The 18052-nt window shown below is 41.8% G+C and overlaps 1 protein-coding gene and 1 long non-coding RNA gene across 2 annotated transcripts in view; one reads left to right on the top strand and one right to left on the bottom strand.

The window, feature by feature from the left end:
* Nucleotides 1–18052, bottom strand: part of gli3 (GLI family zinc finger 3) — a 130887-nt gene that overhangs the window by 32388 nt on the left and 80447 nt on the right. The window contains exons 5-6 of the mRNA XM_042510212.2: nucleotides 6041–6246; nucleotides 1850–2011 (exon numbers count right to left, since the gene is read on the bottom strand). Of these exons, the coding sequence (XP_042366146.2) occupies nucleotides 1850–2011; nucleotides 6041–6246 (368 nt within the window). The remainder of the gene's footprint in view (nucleotides 1–1849; nucleotides 2012–6040; nucleotides 6247–18052) is intronic.
* Nucleotides 1–18052, top strand: part of LOC121960494 (uncharacterized) — a 93620-nt gene that overhangs the window by 27357 nt on the left and 48211 nt on the right. The window lies entirely within an intron of this gene.

Here is an 18052-nt window from a genome sequence, read left to right as displayed (position 1 = left end):
ATCCTACAAAGCTTTAAAGTGTTAATTTTTCCAGCGTTGGAACACACATTGTTGAAACACGATGAGTTATTACCAGAAATGATCACAGGCTTTTTTTTAAGTGAGGAGCATCGCATCTCCACTTAAATTTGGCCTTAATTGTTTTTGTTTCAGTCTATTAATCTTTAAAAGTGACACAGAAGAAAGGATTTCTGCAGTGATGAATGGCGGGACATTCCAATTCCCACTTAATAGCAATTAATTTTCTGATACCCGCACAAGTTTGGCTAGTTTTAATTAGTTTGTTCGGAGGAATGGGGGGAACTTCACCCCGGATTTCCATGAAAGCGGCGTCTGCCTGACTAAATACATTCTCATCAAAGGGAGCGGGGTGAGGCTGTCTGACCTTTCTAAGATTCACTGTGCGTTTAATTTCCTATTTACACTTTAAAATAACTCATTAGCATAAGTCCTCTGCACACAGTCCTGAGCCCAACACATTAAGACAATAGCTCATTTAAATCATGTCAAAGTAGAGTTTCAGGTCCCTCCTCGCCATGGTTGAGCCCGAGCTTGATCTATATATAGTACGAGGTAGGTGTTTCGTGAAGGTGCGTTTTAGAGGTTGAATTCCCTGTGGGGCCACCCATGCTATAATGTGCAGGCATGCACTCATAATACTTTAAAGTGGTATCCCAGTAGGCATGGATTTACTGGGTGTCTTTTCACCTACTGGTTGAAAAATCCAGTTTTTTTTTTTTTAGATGTCTAGGTTACCAAAAAGTATTGTCTAAAGATAGATTTTTAAACTACATTTCAGTATTTTAGGAGAACACACAAGCGGTTTGGGAGTCCTCCACCAGAAACACTTAATTCCTGAGTTCTTGTAAATGTGTGCCTTTTCTGCATAAATATCTGGTGGAAATGTGTTTTTGGTGGAAATGAAAGATGTTTTGTCAAAATAAAAGTAATCTGCTACTTTTTATTGGGGGAGGCACAAATGCACATGTTGAGAATAATGAGGGGGACGTGACCTCTGTGTCCTCTCCACACCTATTATTCAATGTGTAGTTTGGATATGCTACTTGTTGAAAGTAGGGCTTTGTGTTATGAAAAAAATCAGATATCATAATATTTTTTACTAGATACCTCAATATTGATATTGCAAAGATATTGTAGGGTTGACTATTGGTGCTTTGCCGATGACTAAGTGAGTAAAAATAATAAAAATATATAAATAAAAGAACAGCTAGAATAGTCTGGTCATTTCAGAAAATGACGGTCCAAAATCTAAATGATATCTAGTCTGCTATCACAACATTGCTTTAATATCCATAAATTGCCCAGCATTGCCCAGCCCTAATTGAAATGTAGTGATGTAAGTGGTGTTGAAAAAAAAATATGTGCAACTTGCCATATTTAGCCTAGTTTTGACCTAGAAATGGTTTGATCTGCACACTAGTGCTAAATGATATGTACTTTATATGGAAAATAACTACTGTTCCTGCATAGGGTTGCAGCAGTATTTAGGAAACTGTATACAGTGGCGTTAAAATCGATGATTACATTTTCGTGTGTAAAGTACTGGAAAGAAAAAGAGAATCTCATCTGTCTGTCAGACTTTTTACACATACTTCCATTATAGTTACGTGTTTGTTCAACAAAACAAAAACTTTTTCTCATTCCTTTAAGGGTAATTGAAACTGATGATAATAAGAATTGTGTACTGCCCTGATACCGTGAAACCGTGATATTTTCTGATGTGGTAATTGTGAAAAGCTCACACCGTTGCAGCCATACGTGATCAGCACTTCTGAGACAGTAAGGACTCGTGTGTCATGAGTGATGTGTGAGACAAGCGCAGACTTACTCTCCATCGCCTGCAGGTATTCCATGTGCAGGGCGCTGGCGCTGCTGGCGCCGGCTGTGGACGCCACAGAGGGTAGCAGGTCAGTTGTGTAAGGGCTGCGATGGCCCGCCAGCAGAGCCATCTGGTGGTAGTACTCAGCTGTGGTCAGACCTGTGTGAGGGGCTGGAGCGAGAGAGTGATCGGGGTCAGCAAAGAGGGAAACATCGTAACCGAAAAGATGAAGGTGACAGATGAGGAAATGCAGGTAGATAGGGGGCATTTGAAGAGTAGAGAGGAAGAAAAAGAATGAGGTGGCGAGGCAAAACACGACAGGGAGAGCACCTGTGCTGCATTACAAACCTGCGTTCATTTACATGAGATGATAATCAGCTCAGCAGAACAGTAATGAGCACATTAGCAACACCATCAAGTTAAGCAAAACAGCTGCACAGGGAGCATCACCTGAAGTGGAGAGCCTCGCTGGGGATTAGCGGATGCTTGCTCAGAGATTACAGTGAGTGTGCATTAGTGTTTGATTGATGCACTCATGCCGAGCACAGCATAACTGATCGTCTCACAATACAAATCTTAAACAGCCTTTTCTCTTCCTCCTCTATTCCTTGATCACTTTGGAGAGAGCGTGTGTATATATGTGTGTGTGGTACGTGGGCTGACACATCTTTTGCCAGAGATGGTGCTTGTGTGTTTGTACACATCAGGGCTGCAGTGCGCAGATATGCAACCTGCTCCGCGACTGCGCTCTCTTTAAACTCTATAGGCAAACAAAAGGCCTAAATCTGCCCATGCATAAAGATACAAACGATTCTGTCTTCATTTCACTTTTTTATTCTCAAAATGCTCCTCTTTTCCAAGTCATTCCCTTAGTTAGCTATAGAGTGCTGTAAGTCCTTGAACCGTAGCCTAAAAATAAACATCTGGTGGTGGGCTTCCTTATGCAAATATTCTAAGAAAGAGAGAGGGAAAAGGACTAACACTGTGGTTTTGGATGCAAATATAGAATCGGTTCAGACCCACAGAGCGCTGCAGATTTTTTTTCTCCCCCCAAAGTGAAGAAATAAAGAGAAAATAAATAAACGCGGTATGAGATTTCCTCTTAAGGCTGGCCTTGTATGCCTGCAATATGCATCCATGATTGGTTGAATGAATGTAAGAAAAAAAATCTAAATTAATTCGATCTGGGTATTATGTCTTCAGTAGAAGGGGGGAGTTTCTTAATTGTCTCTGCTGTTCCGCCTTAGCTTTGCTTTTGCATTCAACCATAATGTGGCCCATTCAGGATCCAACACGCACAGAAAAGGGCTTTGCAGAATTTCTAAATCAGAAACCTTGGCATCTGAGATTGATCCTGGGGGCAAAAAGAGAAGGGGGAGTTGGGGGAAAGGCTGTCAGTGTGGCACTCGGGTGGAGATGCGCCTCAGGACTTGGTGAGCCACCGGGTGCTCCTTCAGCATTACAATAGGATCAGGGGCGAGCTTACCTCTGAACCCCATCTCACAGAGAAATATTGTGCGAGGGAGGAGCAAAGAAAGCAAATGTGTGGCAGCGAGAGGGTGGCACTAAATCCCACCCACTTTAAATCTCCATTAGATTCTGTTAATTAATTCATCATTATTCAAATGTACATTTCGGTAGGAAAAAAAATTATACTGAAGACGGAGGCTCCCTGTAAGCGTGGTGATATACTAACAACACAAAAGCTGATGGGTTAATTAATCACCGGATTGATTAAAGGAGTAATTAGGTGCCTCATTCACAATTCACGGCATTATGAGCTGAAAGGGGATCATGTGGTAGGTTGGAGGAACTATTTTGATTTAAAGCAAGCTGAGACCGGCGCACATTATGTTGCGGTAATGGAAAATTGGAGGGTAGAGAGTTTGAGCTTGAGGACATGCTTCCTGCTGGAGTGCAGGAGAGCAGGAGAGGGGCTGAGTGAGAGTCTTGGTCTTCACTTTAAGATCCAGCTTTTAAGAGACCTGGATGAGATGGAGTTGAGTGTGCTGGTGTCGAGGAAGTGCCCACCGCTATCTAACGTTTCAGAAGTACACTTCATCACCAAGTGCTGCTGAAGTGCCAAAGGCTGATGGCTTACGACACAAGGACTGTATAGGTCATCAGGCCAAGGCAGTAATAATATTATATACTGGGCGGGACACATCTCCCAAATACTCAAATATGCCAAAAATGCCCCCCTCCAGTATAATAAATAAAATAATATATACATTTAAGAAAATTGCAATTCTATGACAGGCAACACCACACAAATCATTATCAAATGTAATAAACTAAACAAATATTGTCATTTTTACAACTACAGGTTCTAAGGTGGCACAAATATAGCCAAAATGATAATCAGTATTATTTAGATTAATATAAGATTAATATTGCCATCACGAGTATTTATCAGTCTTATTCATTGTTCTATGTGACACAATATTTTATTACACTTTCAAATTTGTGCTGTGCTGCAAAAATAATAATCTTTGCATCAAAATAAAATTTAAAATAAAATTCTTCTTCATCTGAATTAAGTTCATCCTCTATAGTTGTTTCTGCCGCTGTGACATTATTCATTAAGGCCTTCGTGCTTCCATCGTACTGCTGTGGTGTTTTTTTTAGGTTTTTAAACAAGTTGTGTTGCTACATGGCGTAGACAGTCTCATACACTCTTTGCATATTATTTGTTCTCTCTTGTATCTGAAATACTCCTAAGCAACAGATAATGAGGGTTGATAACAGATGATTTACATTTTGCCTGTCTGCAGCTGCAACAGTCAGAAAAACTTTTGACAGCTTGTCAAAGTGGAGGCTGGATGTGCAGCAGAGCACACATTTTAAACCTCAGTATCGTTATCGATCATGTTCATCCGATTGTGGGAAGCCCAAATCAGGATCTTGATTAGTAATCAGTTAATTGTGCAGCCCTAACTGGTTCTTCTATACGATGTTCCCAATTCTGTGAGTGGTTTGTCCAAGTGGTGTTGCCATACCTCTGCAGAACATTACTAACTGCTATATTCAACTGACGTTTATGTCTTTATTACATTACATTTCTCAGATAACCCACGTGAAGTGTCAATCATTTATGATGCACTGCATGTGTAATTTTCTATGAGGACCGATTTGGTCCTCCCAGTGTTGACTCCGTAGCTGCGTTCTTGCATCAAGTCATTTCCAGACCTTTGAGATGAATTTAGATTCTGGCAAAAAAAACAGCTATCTTTAAAAAGCTTACTTTTTATGACGTGGTCATTTGCAGCATTTTGCAACTTTTTTTTATACATCTGGCTGGTATAACTATACATAATCTTAAAAAACACATAATACTTTAATAAGATTGCAGCCAACAATGCTGATTCTAGAGTCCAAATTGATGTCTTAAAATTGCTTGTTTCATCTTCAAATTTAAATTTTAGAAACCTTACAAAGCTGGAAAAATAAAATATTTTTTTTTGGCTTGATATATAACCTAATCTATTCCGAAATATGATCAACCTTTCATTTAAACTCTACATATTACTAGAATCGTTTAAATGCCACCAACCACTTCATCACACAACACTAAAGCTGCTTTTTTCAATTTTTTGTCATTTGATGGTTTCTGGTGTCCACTTTAATTGATTTCCCGGTCTAAATCCATCCTGAGATCGCAGGAAACAAACGCTCCCTGTAGGACACCATAACATAACGCCCCCCAACCCTGAACTTGAATCCGACCCTCCCTCGGTGTGCAGGTTGTAACTGTACGTGACCCTGCCGCTCACTGATGCGTCCTCCAGAGGTCTCTGACATGACTCACAGATCAAAAGGATTAGCCTCCCTCCAACCTGCGCCCCCACCCACACGGATCGCGCCGCGCTCATAATACTCCCATCCACCTCCTCCTTCACTCAGATAACATCTCGCCAACCCCTGGGTCTTAATAGAGATGGATCTAGTTGCCTCTCACCTGACCTCTTCTGATCTCAAACAGGAATTAAACTGAAACAGAGAATCGAGATTCCCTCTAATAGCAATCGAACCTCACTAATCGATTCCAACAATCATTTTTACTGAAGCTTTGTCGCCTGTTTCTGCTCCACTGGGGTTTGTGTGCAGATGTGTGTGCTGAGTGTGCATCTGTGCCATGAGTGTGTGTGTGTGTGTATGCATCACGCTTTGTGTCGTCGGTGTATGTTTCACTTTATTCACCATCTGCAGGGCTGAGGCCCCGGGTGGCTGACAGAACAGAGATGGAGGGGCTGCTGTGGAGCGAGCGGATGTAGTCCATGTATGGGTTGATGTAGGGGTGTGGAGGGTGAAAGGGCGACTCCGCCCCCACAGAGGGGTTCCGCTGGGGCGAGATCCGGATGAGGGAGATGTCGGAGAAAGCCGGACTGCCCGCCAGCGCAGGAGGCCTGCAGAGACACACAGACAGGATAATAAAGAGAGAGCATAAATACATATTTTAAATTTGATACAACCTAAAAATATGAATTACAGCATTTACTGAGGAACATGTGTGCGATTGATGATCACACTGATGCTTTATAGGACTGATTTTTGAGTAATAATCATTTTAGACCGGTAGTTTACAGTTGTAGTGAAGTTTGATTGACACTTAGTTACCACGTGTGAAATAATAACATATTTTAATCTGACTGAGGGACAACCCCCCCCCCATACAGTTTTCAGTTACCCCTCTAAGATGTGTTGAATTCATGAAGTCACATAATAAAAAAATAATGGAGGCAGCTTAAGACCAGCAGCTTCAGTGTTCAGGGAGGTAAAATTAGAGTTTTGATCAAAGCAGATCCCAACACGATTGTCTGTTTCAGGGGTTTTGAGCTTACGGCCATAGATAAATGAAACTTGGATTATACTGCATGAGATGTGTGAGAGATCGTCAACAAATGTTTTGATATAGTTTTGCTGTTAAACATGGATCCCTATGACTTCAATCCAACAAGATTTTTTTTGAATTTGTCATTCACCATGGAGGCAAGTGTAAAAACAAAGTTTTTTTCACATACTTAACGTATCACAAGGTGAGTTATCCTTTAAGTCACCACATGCGAATAATGATCTTATGATTTAATTGCACTTTTATGAAAAGGTAGATATATTAAGAAAATAGGAAAAAGTAATAACACAACAGTATAAAAATACTAGTTACAAGTCCTGCATTCACAACTGTACTCAAGTAAAAGTACTAAAAGTATTAGCATCAAAATACACTCAAAGTTCTGAACGTAAAAGTACTCATTATGCAGAACATCCTAGTTTGGACTCATATATATTATATTACTGGATTATAATTATTGATGCATGAATGTGTTTATCACTTTAATGTTGCAGCTGACGAAGGTAGTTTAAGTATTTTTATTCTGCAGGGTAGTTTAACTTAAAAATAAATGTGGTGTCAAAAGGACAATATTTGCCTCGAAGATGTAGTAAAAAGTAGCATAAAATGAAAATACTCAAGTATAAATTCAGGGTATTTGTACTGAAGTTCAGTGCTTAGGAAAGCAGTAACCACCATTGCAAACCGCTGCTCTTATGTCACACACATTGCGTAAACAAACATCAATAACAATTTAAAAATCACGCTCATTTCATTAGGCCCGACCGGCTGCCACCATCCAGATTTTACTACCGTGGGTGGACTGGCAGCGGCGCGGTCAGACAAATGGACTGTGACACTATCGCTCTCCCTCCATCTGCAAGGCGGAGAGGAGAGCGCTGCATTCCAACTGCTCCCTACGCAGACATTTCCTCAGATCAAAGGCAGCTTTCACCACTGTGTCTTAATCAGAGGGAAACGTTAGACCGAGCTCACCGCTGGCCAGCGCCAGACAAGCAACGCTACACCACTTTACTCAGATGGCTTCAAACTTGGCTTTGAGCTGAAACCCGTGTACGGAATTGCACATGACGGATACAATGTTGTACAAAATCCATCAGCGAGTCTCACACAAGATGCACAATCTTTTTTTTTCTTCAAAAAGAAAGTATGAGCGCTATCGGGCCATTCTTTTTTTTTTTTTATCAAAAACCCTTACTGTGAATCGTCTCTTATGGTGTGAGATGTGAAATAAAGTTGAGAACAATCAGAAAAAACTTCTTAGGAGCCAAGTTTGAGATGAACTAATTTGTCTCCCCTCTTATAATTGGCTAGGAGGGCTAGGAAACTTCATAATGATGGCCTTCACCACAAAGGCCTTCCCCTGAGGATGTGGAGAAATCCACATATCAGCCAGACATTAACAGGCTCAGAGATTAGACTGAATTAGCCCCTCCACTTCTCTGTGGCTCCCCAGTGGACCAGTCTACTGTGACAAAAGACCCCAGGAGAAGGAGAGGATGAGCGACGAAGGGAGGGAGAGGAGAAAGTGGGGGTTTTTAGAGAGGGAGGTGAGGAGGGATGGAAAAGGGTGGGAAAAGACGGGAGAAAGGGGACGAGAGAGTGAGAGACCTGGCCCGGAGTTTGTCTCACAGTGACCTTGAGGAAGGCCAGGGGAGCGGAACAGCCCAATTACGACCTCCGCCCCGTCCCCTGATCCCCTACCGGCCCCTCCACTTCACAGCCCCCCTAATGAAAGAGCTCAGGCCAGGGCAAATAATGAGCGCTGAGGAGCGGAAACTACACACACACTGGAGGACAGGCAGACATATGTGTACACAGGCATTCACACATACAAACTTTGTCCTCTTTCCGTAATGAGCCCAGAGGGGGACGATTTTTAAAGACTTTCACCGTCTTCAAGCATGTGACAACATGTCTCAGTGATGCTGAAGCAGGTGTATGTGAAACACTCTAGTGAACTTTGTTAAAAGGTGCAAAGGTCACAGATTAAAGGATTAGGAATCAACCAATATTGTTTTTAAGGGCTGATACCAATATATATTATTTGTAGTTAATGAGACCAATAACTGATATTTGGAACCAATATGCATTAACAATAAAAAAATGAATATATAAAAATGAATTATTTTGTGTAAAATTTCGAAGTTGGAATATAATAAACTCAGACACAATCTTTGTTTAAATGCTTTTAGCAAATGATTAATCAAAACTGAATCCCTCAACATCATATACAGCAAGTCTTATGCAACTTCTTTAATTAGTCATGTGAAAATTTAGATAAAAAATAAATAGATAAAAATAGCTCCCTGAGGTTTACGAAGTAAAAGTTTCTCCCATGCTGACACTTTCTTTGCACTTTTTAATTCATTTTATCAGCGACCATAAAATAAAATACCAGTGCAGATAATCACCAAAATGCCAAATATCGACCTCAGTAATCAACAAGGCAGATGATCTGTCGACCCCTATCTGACACTGCAACACAACCATCATGCATTGTTTCTCTGTTTCACCTCCATTTGATTGGTGAGTTTCTGCACGTCTCCTGTCAAAAGATTCACACACAGATTGATTTACTTCCTCCACACCTAGCGAGCCAACGCTGCTGAGGGCAACCGCGCACCTCAAAACAGGCGTGTGAAAGAGTGTGTTTTATGATAAGCAAGTCATGTGCCCACACGCCACCATTACACGCCTCATTTACACACATTGACAACACAGCTGCAGAGTGACGCTAGCTTTGATGTCACATGGCTGACCATGCATCTCACACACACAGAACACATGTCGTAAAGGGGAAACACACAAAACATCTGATTTATCACTGATGATAAATAACATCACGCCAGCAGTGGAGGAAGTTTTCAGATACTTTAAAAGCAATCATACTACACAGTAAAAATATTTACAATGTGATCAAAAGTCCTGCATTAGAAATATTACTACAGTATTATCAGCATAATTGTACTTAAAGTAACAAAGTAGAAGTGTATGTAAAAAAGTTATGCATCACAGTTTTTATATAACCCCACGTAAAGGCAGCCATCACATGACCAGTGTGCTGAGAGTAAAGGAGGAGGAGTGAAAGTTTATGTTAGGTTGCAGGTTGTTGATGGGTCAAATAACACAGGACTTTCTCCCAGGAGAAAAGTGTTCACGGCACGTGTGAAACCAAGCAAACTTTGAGTTATTTTAAGATATTTTCATATTTCCTGAACCATATCTATATTACTTTATGCTTAATACACGACATGGCAATGCCCAACCACGTTTCTTTTCCTAAACCTTATATATGTATCTTTACTTGCAAAAACTTAACCCATGCAATTTTACCTGCCTCAATCTAACCTGTATAACTTTACGTTAAGTACATAATGTGACAATAGCCAGCCATGCTTCTTTTCCTAAACTTAACTTACACCTAACCATGTGTCTTTTCCTAAACCTTACCTATATATATATATAATTTTACGTTGAATGTCACAGTGCCCAGTTATTTCTTTTCCTATACCTAACGTACATAACTTTATGTCAAGCGCATAAAGTTACGTGACAATGCCATTCCTGAAGCGCAAACTCGTCAGATATTATACAAACAGTTGTATGAAGGCACGTTGCATGGTTTGTAAGTTCATGGTGTGTTTTGTATGTAAAATCTCAGTCTTCAAACTAGTAACTAACTAAAACTATCAGAATAATGTCTTGGAGTACAAAGTATAAAAAATGGAAACACTCAAAGTGCATTTGAGTAAAACTGCACATGACATTTTCATACACAAGTCAGTGGAATACATTTAAAATTCCAAGATTTCCAGACGTATGAGTTCATTTTACAGGCAAAGTATATGGGACAAATATTTCTGTGTCCCTGAAATGGCTGCATATGACGTTTGAGACAGTCTCAATGTAGAAATATGACCCCAGAAGGAAAGGTAGAAAGATTTCATGACGTTTTTTTGTTGTTTTTTTTCCTCGTCTGGTCCTCCACACGCCTGTTTGAGGAGAGCCAGACACCCACTCTGGCTGCCATGACACTGATTAACCCTGTCATGCGTTGGCTGCATCTCCCTACCCTGGCCCTGGCTAAATGCCTCGGCCTGGCTTGTTTTTCCAATTAACTTAGAACAGGGGCCGAGCGTAGCGAAAAAAACGAGGTGATCAGACAACAAAAGGAAAGAGAGCACATGTGTTGATTGGTGGGAAGATGGTGGCACGAAGGGAAATGCAGACCGGTGTGTTGAAAGGTGAAAAGGGAAAGTCGGTGAGGGCTGCAGAGAGGGAGGAAAGGCAGAGCTTGAACAGTAGTCAGGAGGAGTGTGTGAAGATATGGACTATGAATTTGGAGGGAAGGGCGGACAGAGAAGACTTAAGAGAAAGGGGAGCTGGAGAAGCAGTAGAAAAAGCGGTCTCCAGGGGTGCCGATCCAGGTGTGAGGGGATTTGAGGAGGACAGGGAAGAGATGGATGGTTCGGAGGAGAGCTGCGCGTCGTCTCTGTACTTGTGAGAGAAAAAGCAAAGAGAGTGTCCGCCGCTCTCTGCGGGGCCGTGATCGTCTTAGCATCTGCCAGTATGCATTAATCAACATGACGAAAAAAAGGAAGTAATCTGACAACGTGCAGTGTGTGTGTGTGCAGGAATGTTCGCCCTGTGTGTGCGCTGAGTAGGTGTGCGCAGCGTCTTAGTTACACCTGATTTAAGATTTACATCAAAGCTGTACCGCAGGCTTCTCTGCCTCGCCACAGAAAAAAACTTTCTCCTTTTACTCCTCTACTTCCCTTCGTAGGTTTTTAATTCCTATTAACCCTCACAGAAGACATCCTGCAAACAGGGCACGAGGAGAGACTGAGCCTCTGACATATGGAAGCCATTTCCTTTCACGTGGCCTCGCTTAAACCAGCCAGCGCCTCTTTAAGACATTGCATGTTTACACGGGGCGGTCTGTGGATTTTAAACTGTCGTCTTATTTCAACGGATGAATACACACTTGCCAAGTGTAAATATGCCCCCAAAAGATCTTGAGGTTTCGCGGAGGGGTGTGTGTTCATGTAAACAGACCTTGAATCTTTGTTTGGAACAAGGTTATATCAACACTAATAATTTTTGTTGGGTGAAAGCTGCAGTAGAAACACACAGTTGTGGTGAAGCTTGATGACTTCACTTAGGACAGAAGGTATCATTGTGGCGCAGCAGTTAGACCTGGTGGTATTGACACAGCGGTCTGCTATAACAGGAAGCGGGCTTTTGCGAAATACTTTTAGCTCGAGCATGAAATGGTCTCGCATGAAATAAAATGAAAATTTCTTGATGTGTGCTTTGCAGAAGGGTACAGGAAATTGGTGAGTCCAAATCCAATAATCCAGCAACTGCTAGTGTTCATAGGCTATCACTTTTTTCATCCACAGCTGCTCGAGTGGTCCAGGAAGGAGATTTAAAAAAAGACAAAATATAAAGATTGAGGAGTCACGATAGCAACAACAGTCCAGCTTGAGAAATCATCACAAAGAATCACCAAGAAAACTGACAGAGAAAGACAATGGAAATACTTCCAAAACTTTATATCTCCACCTTTGCAAGAAGAAGCAACAGAAATGGTTCATTATGGGGATCACTTACATTGCCACCTGCATTATATAGAGGCCATTAATCAACGCAATCATCCCGAATAAGCATTGGCATTGTACTTTTTGTTGTACTTTATTATGTAGCAGATACATTGAACCTTTACTTCTTCTCTTTGTGTTTCAGCTGGCTGTAGTTAAGGCGTGGTTATGTTTAGGCACAAAAAACACTTGATTATGGTTAAGAAAAGATTGTGTTGTGGCTTAAAACACATGGTTTTGGGGGCACTGTCCCCATTGATAACACAGCAACAAGTCGCTAAAAAATACCCAAGTCCGATGGTTAAAAAAGCTGCAGGAAATGCAGCGATCACGCGCTAGAAAGGAACTGCTTTTGTTGTTTGTTGGTCTGAAGCTTGGCAGGTGTCTCTTGCCCAGATGTCAAGCCATCCACCATCCTTCTCCACCTCTGCATGACTAAACTTATATACTATGCCACTTTAGAAACATTGATATATGTATGAAACACACAAATCTAACCTACTCATGGTTTGCACAAATGTACAATTCTTAATTGTCCTTCTATGATTGCAAACTTCCATTCGTTGCATTAATTTGTGGTAACAACATTCACAAATGCAAAGCACCTTTTTATTGTTGAAGGTAAATTAAGTCCTTGGTTGTTAAAATGATGCTATATTAAGAAATATAAAGAAGGAAGTACAAAAATGCAACCAATCTGTCCTGACATGTTACACCTGTGGCCACAAGGGGCTGAGTGAGGTGGGAACTGGGGTTTTAGAGGGAACTGGGATCAGTCGAGTGTCAGGTCCTCTCCTGACCGAGGCTGACAGCATCACCCCCCCAACCTCACCTCAATCTCACCACCTCATAGAAACCCCCCTCCGACCCACCCAGCCACAGCACCAGGCTGCCACCGCTCTGAAAACCAAAACCAGAGAGGAGGAAGAGAGGGGCTCCTGACAGCGGAAACAGAAGCACTTTAAAGCTCCAAACCCTTTCAGAGAGATCAAAGGGCCACAGGAACAGAGCCAGCTGAGAGCCAAGGAGAGAGGAGAGGGAGCTGAGACAGGGGGAGAGAAGACAGACAGACAGACAGACAGGCTGAGACACAAACAGAAGGTGGATATATTCTGGCCTCCTAATGGTTCGATGAGAAAGTCTTCATTAAGTTTTGCCACTGAAGCACATTCCAATGACTTCATTTTCCACATTAGTAATGACAATTTCAGCAGCAAAACTCTCACTTTCTCTGACTTTCACATCCAGCTTGAGTTCAGTCAACCACTGACCTCTGCAGCTGCTGCTTTGGAAAATGATTAATTAAAATGTCGCCACAAAAGGTCGACAGATTTGAAAATATATATTTCATAGGCTGTCACACAGATGAGGAGTTGCCACTGACATATTTTTCTGTTTTTATTGTCAAATCGGCTACTGATTTGGGTTTCAAAAAGCCTGGAATAACCAGTTTTGGTTTACTCTCTTGCACGGAGCTTTCAAGCGTATCCCATGGTCTTTCTCAGCAGATGGAGGTTTTTTTGTTTAAAGTTTAGTTTGAAGTGTTAAAACTTTTTGTTGTGAACACGTTAAGGACCTGTCATCTATGCTGACCATCTTGAAAGTTGAACTTGACAGATGGATTCATGGTTGACACAAGGGGTTAACAGAACTGCAGGCACAGATAGCTACAGCTCAGTTTTTGATTTATACTTCAGTGATGGATTTCACTCGTTGATAGCACGTCAGCAACACCACATGGATGTGTTGTAGGTGTATTGTGCTTTAATTCTATTCTCCACATAAGTGTGTTTACTGGGAATGCACGACAATATCAGTACATTATTGATATCTGCAGATAAAGGCTTTAAAATGAATTGTCAGTATCTGCTCGAAATGAACATTTCTGACGACATGACAGGTCAGTAAGATGACGCTTTAACTGTGCAGATTTAGCTGGTGGAAATAGTGTTGGAGATATCGGCTCTCAACAGTGTTGTGCACATACGTGCTAAAAGAGCGTTTTCATTAAATGTTCTTATATATTTGGTAGATTGAAAGCAACAGTTTGCAACTTGTAAACTCACAGTTAATGATGCTCATTTTACGGCACATGAGGAGTAACGGCACCCGGCATGCCAAAACAACACAATGCTAGCTGGGTTTCTATTACAGATTTACACAAAACTTAAGTGATATTTTTGAAACGACGATAAAACACAATTGCAAGATGACTGCGTTTCCATTGAATTATGTTATGTGACTTCTCTTCTTGCAATATCATTCCAAGAAACATGGCCATGGATGATCAAAACGTTTGCAAAACATCGCAGCTACCACATTAGCGGTCATTATTTCCAATCAAAGGCGATGTAGGCATGTTATGCAAGCGATAATAGAAAGGCTAACCTCTTACACATGGGAGCGGCCACATATTCTGTATTTCTGGGAGGCGATAGTCCACAATTTCACAGAAAAATTGTGGATCCTAAACTTTTGGATGATCCGCTCAACTTTTGAAGAGTTATATAATGCAATATCACCTCTTGTAGCTCCTGCTGCATCATGTCCGAGGGAGCAAGTTCCCACTGACAAGCGCATAGCCATAGCATCATGTGACCTGTAAAAGCGAAAAGTGTTTCCAATGCAGTTTTGCGAAATATGGATTTTTTAAATCACCCAAAACACCACCTCAAGCAAGCGTAAAAAGTTTTCCAAATATATTGGAATTTTAGATGAGTTTCCATTTGGCGTAGTTTATATTTGCAATTTCAATTTTTGCGCCATTTTGGGGTTAATGGAAACCCGCCCACTGGCAGACGACACTACCACTTCTACTTTTTTGCTACCAAACTACATCTGCCAACTGAATCACCGCACAGACAGATGCGTGCATAACATTTTTTAAGACATGCATGAACACAAAGGATGCAGTTATTATATTTTAGGCTTTTACTCTCTCAGAGAGAAGCAAAACAACAGATGTTGCAGAGATCTAATCTGTCAGTCTCTGGCTGCAAATTTGAAATGCACTTTTTATAACCCGAGGAACTCAATTTGTATTTTTCAGTAACTTGTACTTAACAGTTTTAGTTTGCGGCCCATGTGCTCTGAGTTTCCTCCTTTCTACTTTTTTTCTGTTTCTCTGCTCGCTGGGCAGAGCAGACCGCGAGCCTGGCATGGCACGGTGATGTTGCCAGGCGTTCAGGGTAACTATGTCCCCCCGGCGCTGCAAGGTCTCTGTGTGACCCCCTGACATCAAAGGCCTGGGTGGGTTCAGGGAGGTGGGGATGGCTTTCTATTCATGGTCACATCAAGCAGGATTCCCTCTCTGTGGGATACTTCTGGAGGCGTGCCAGACATTCCCATACGCTGCAGAGTCAGTTCACACACACACACTCGCTGTCCAGCTGAATACCCACGACTCTCCTTCTCCGTCTCCTCCCCCCGTGTGTTTCAGCCACACTCACATTGTCTACATATAAGCAGCCGAAAGAGTGCAGAGCATATCCCTGTAGGCACGTATCACTTCCACGCCGCTGGAGTGATAACATGTGTTTATCAACAGGAGCCACTGAGTGTGACAAGCTCAAGTCATAACAAACGGGTCCAGGTGTCAGAGGATCTGGTTAAAACCGCCGCCTGAGTCACGAACCCGCTGAAGGTGTGTCACACATGAAGAACGCTGCTTGTTTTAGATCAAGGCTCCTCGGCGCTCCTTGAATAAGTTGTGGGATTACGCTTTATCAAAAGAGCGACACATCTTTGCACCGCTCGTTCCAAATTACGCAGTTTTGAAAAGTTCATGTTTGGCTTTGCCACGCAGCAGGGGCTTTTTTTTTTTCTTGTTGCAGCCTGTTTCGAAAACCATTTTTCCACACTGCAATTAAATGTAATTTCAGCCATCGAGATAAGAACGTCTACCAAAACGAATCAACAGAGTGTATAGCGAGGGGAAACGAAAACATGAAAGTGAAATTACACAAAATGAGGCTGCCTTTTTTCCTGTAATTTCAAGGAGGGCTGGAAACAAACACGAGACAAAAAAACATGTTCTTTTTTGTTTCTCTCCCATGCTTGATTTTACAAACAGTGATTGTTTTGCATGGACCAATCCACCTTCATCTCCACTTTTTACTTGATTTGAGTTCTTTTTCAAGCTCAGGTGGAATTAGCGCTCGCTCTCAGTCAGTGTTTTGAGTTCCTCTGGCATGCCCGGGGCTACAGAGCAGACGGGAGGGGACTCCTGGGTGTTGAAGTGTTAAACTTGTGAAAACAGGGAGGAAGCACATCTATCTCTCCTTTTACTCTTAAGTAATGTCTCGATGGCCCCGGTGCCTTTACACAAAAACTCAGCTGACGCCTGCAGCCAAACAGGGTTCAGGTTCCACACCCCATCGCCTTCGCTACCCCGGCAAGTCTAGGTAATGAGCGTGCGCGTCTTGCGTGCGCACCATCTCAGGTGAGGAGAATGAGTGTGGCCCAGGGCTGCGAGGAGCGGCGTGGATCCCCCCTCCACCTCTATTCACCACGTCACGCTGGGCTGCTGAAATGAGCAGCCGCACGGATGGGCCCGAGCAAATCACAAACAATACACAGCGCTACAAGACAGCAGAGACACACTGCTGGAGATGGTTAATCCTTCAGACAGAGATCTGAGGTAGAACAACAGAAAAAAGGAGGGGGAGTCGGGAGGGGAGAGCTGAGACACAGAGGGAGGAGAACAGGAGCATCAGGTACAAGACACAAAAATATATGTTTCCTTCTCGGCGCTGAAAATCTCCTTCTCAGAGTGAAATCCATCACGTTTTCCTAATACATACTTCTTTTAGAGGAGGGGAAGGAAAAAAGAAAATCCGGACAGAAGAAAGGCAAGTGCTGGTGGGAAAGTGAAAAGACACAGCCTACTTTATTCTGGCCATTTCATCCATCTTGTTGGACTAATAAAATGTCATGTGGAGTTCCTTGATATTTAATCATGACGGGGCTGAGTGCGTGGTGGTGCCAAGCTCGGGCTTGATGAAGCTCTGAGGGGCTTAAACACAGGCCGCTGTAAGTTTTGGATCTACCGACAAGGGCGTAGCATTTGTTTCAGTGTTTGGGGGACACAAATTAAATGTATGCTTTGGGGTCCCCTGCCAGAAAATTTTGCATTTAATTACCTCCATTGCGGTGGATTTTTAATGCACAAATTTGTATATTTTCAGCATTCATCTAGTTATAAACGCTTTGAACTCTGCAAAAGTAAAGGCCAGTGCCAACATTGGTGTTTCTGCTTATTGTGATGTCATTTCTTGGAGTGCAATGCTTAATATCCTGAAAATCTGCACAAAATGAGCTAAAAAGTAATGTAAATAAATAAGACATAACTGTTAAAAGTTTAAAATTGTATCATAAAAATTGATTTTTTTAAAATAAAAACACAAAACATGTTGATATAAAATATTTCTGAAAGTAGAAATATAAACAAAATATCACTTAATTCTCTATAAGTTATTTGAACTATGTACATTATTTAGTTTTTAAGAATGCAAAGGAAGGTGGATTCATCATTTATTCTTGTTGCACCATCACGCGTTTTTGCACCACGTGTGACGTAACGTAATGACGTCATCATAAATGATGACACAGAGGAGAGAGGGCTGAGACAAATGCACATGCTCTAAATACTGAGGAGGACGTGTCCCCTGCGTCCATCCTGACATCTACACCTGTGTTTATCCAAAGATGTGACACAAAACTGATATAAATGGGAGGGAATCGCATTTTTATTCTTGC

The sequence above is a fragment of the Plectropomus leopardus genome, chromosome 21, assembly GCF_026936395.1.
Source record: "Plectropomus leopardus strain MGB_pleo_1.0 chromosome 21, ASM2693639v1, whole genome shotgun sequence".
NCBI classification, from domain to species: Eukaryota; Metazoa; Chordata; class Actinopteri; order Perciformes; family Serranidae; genus Plectropomus; species Plectropomus leopardus.
This window is presented reverse-complemented; position numbering and strand designations above follow the sequence as displayed.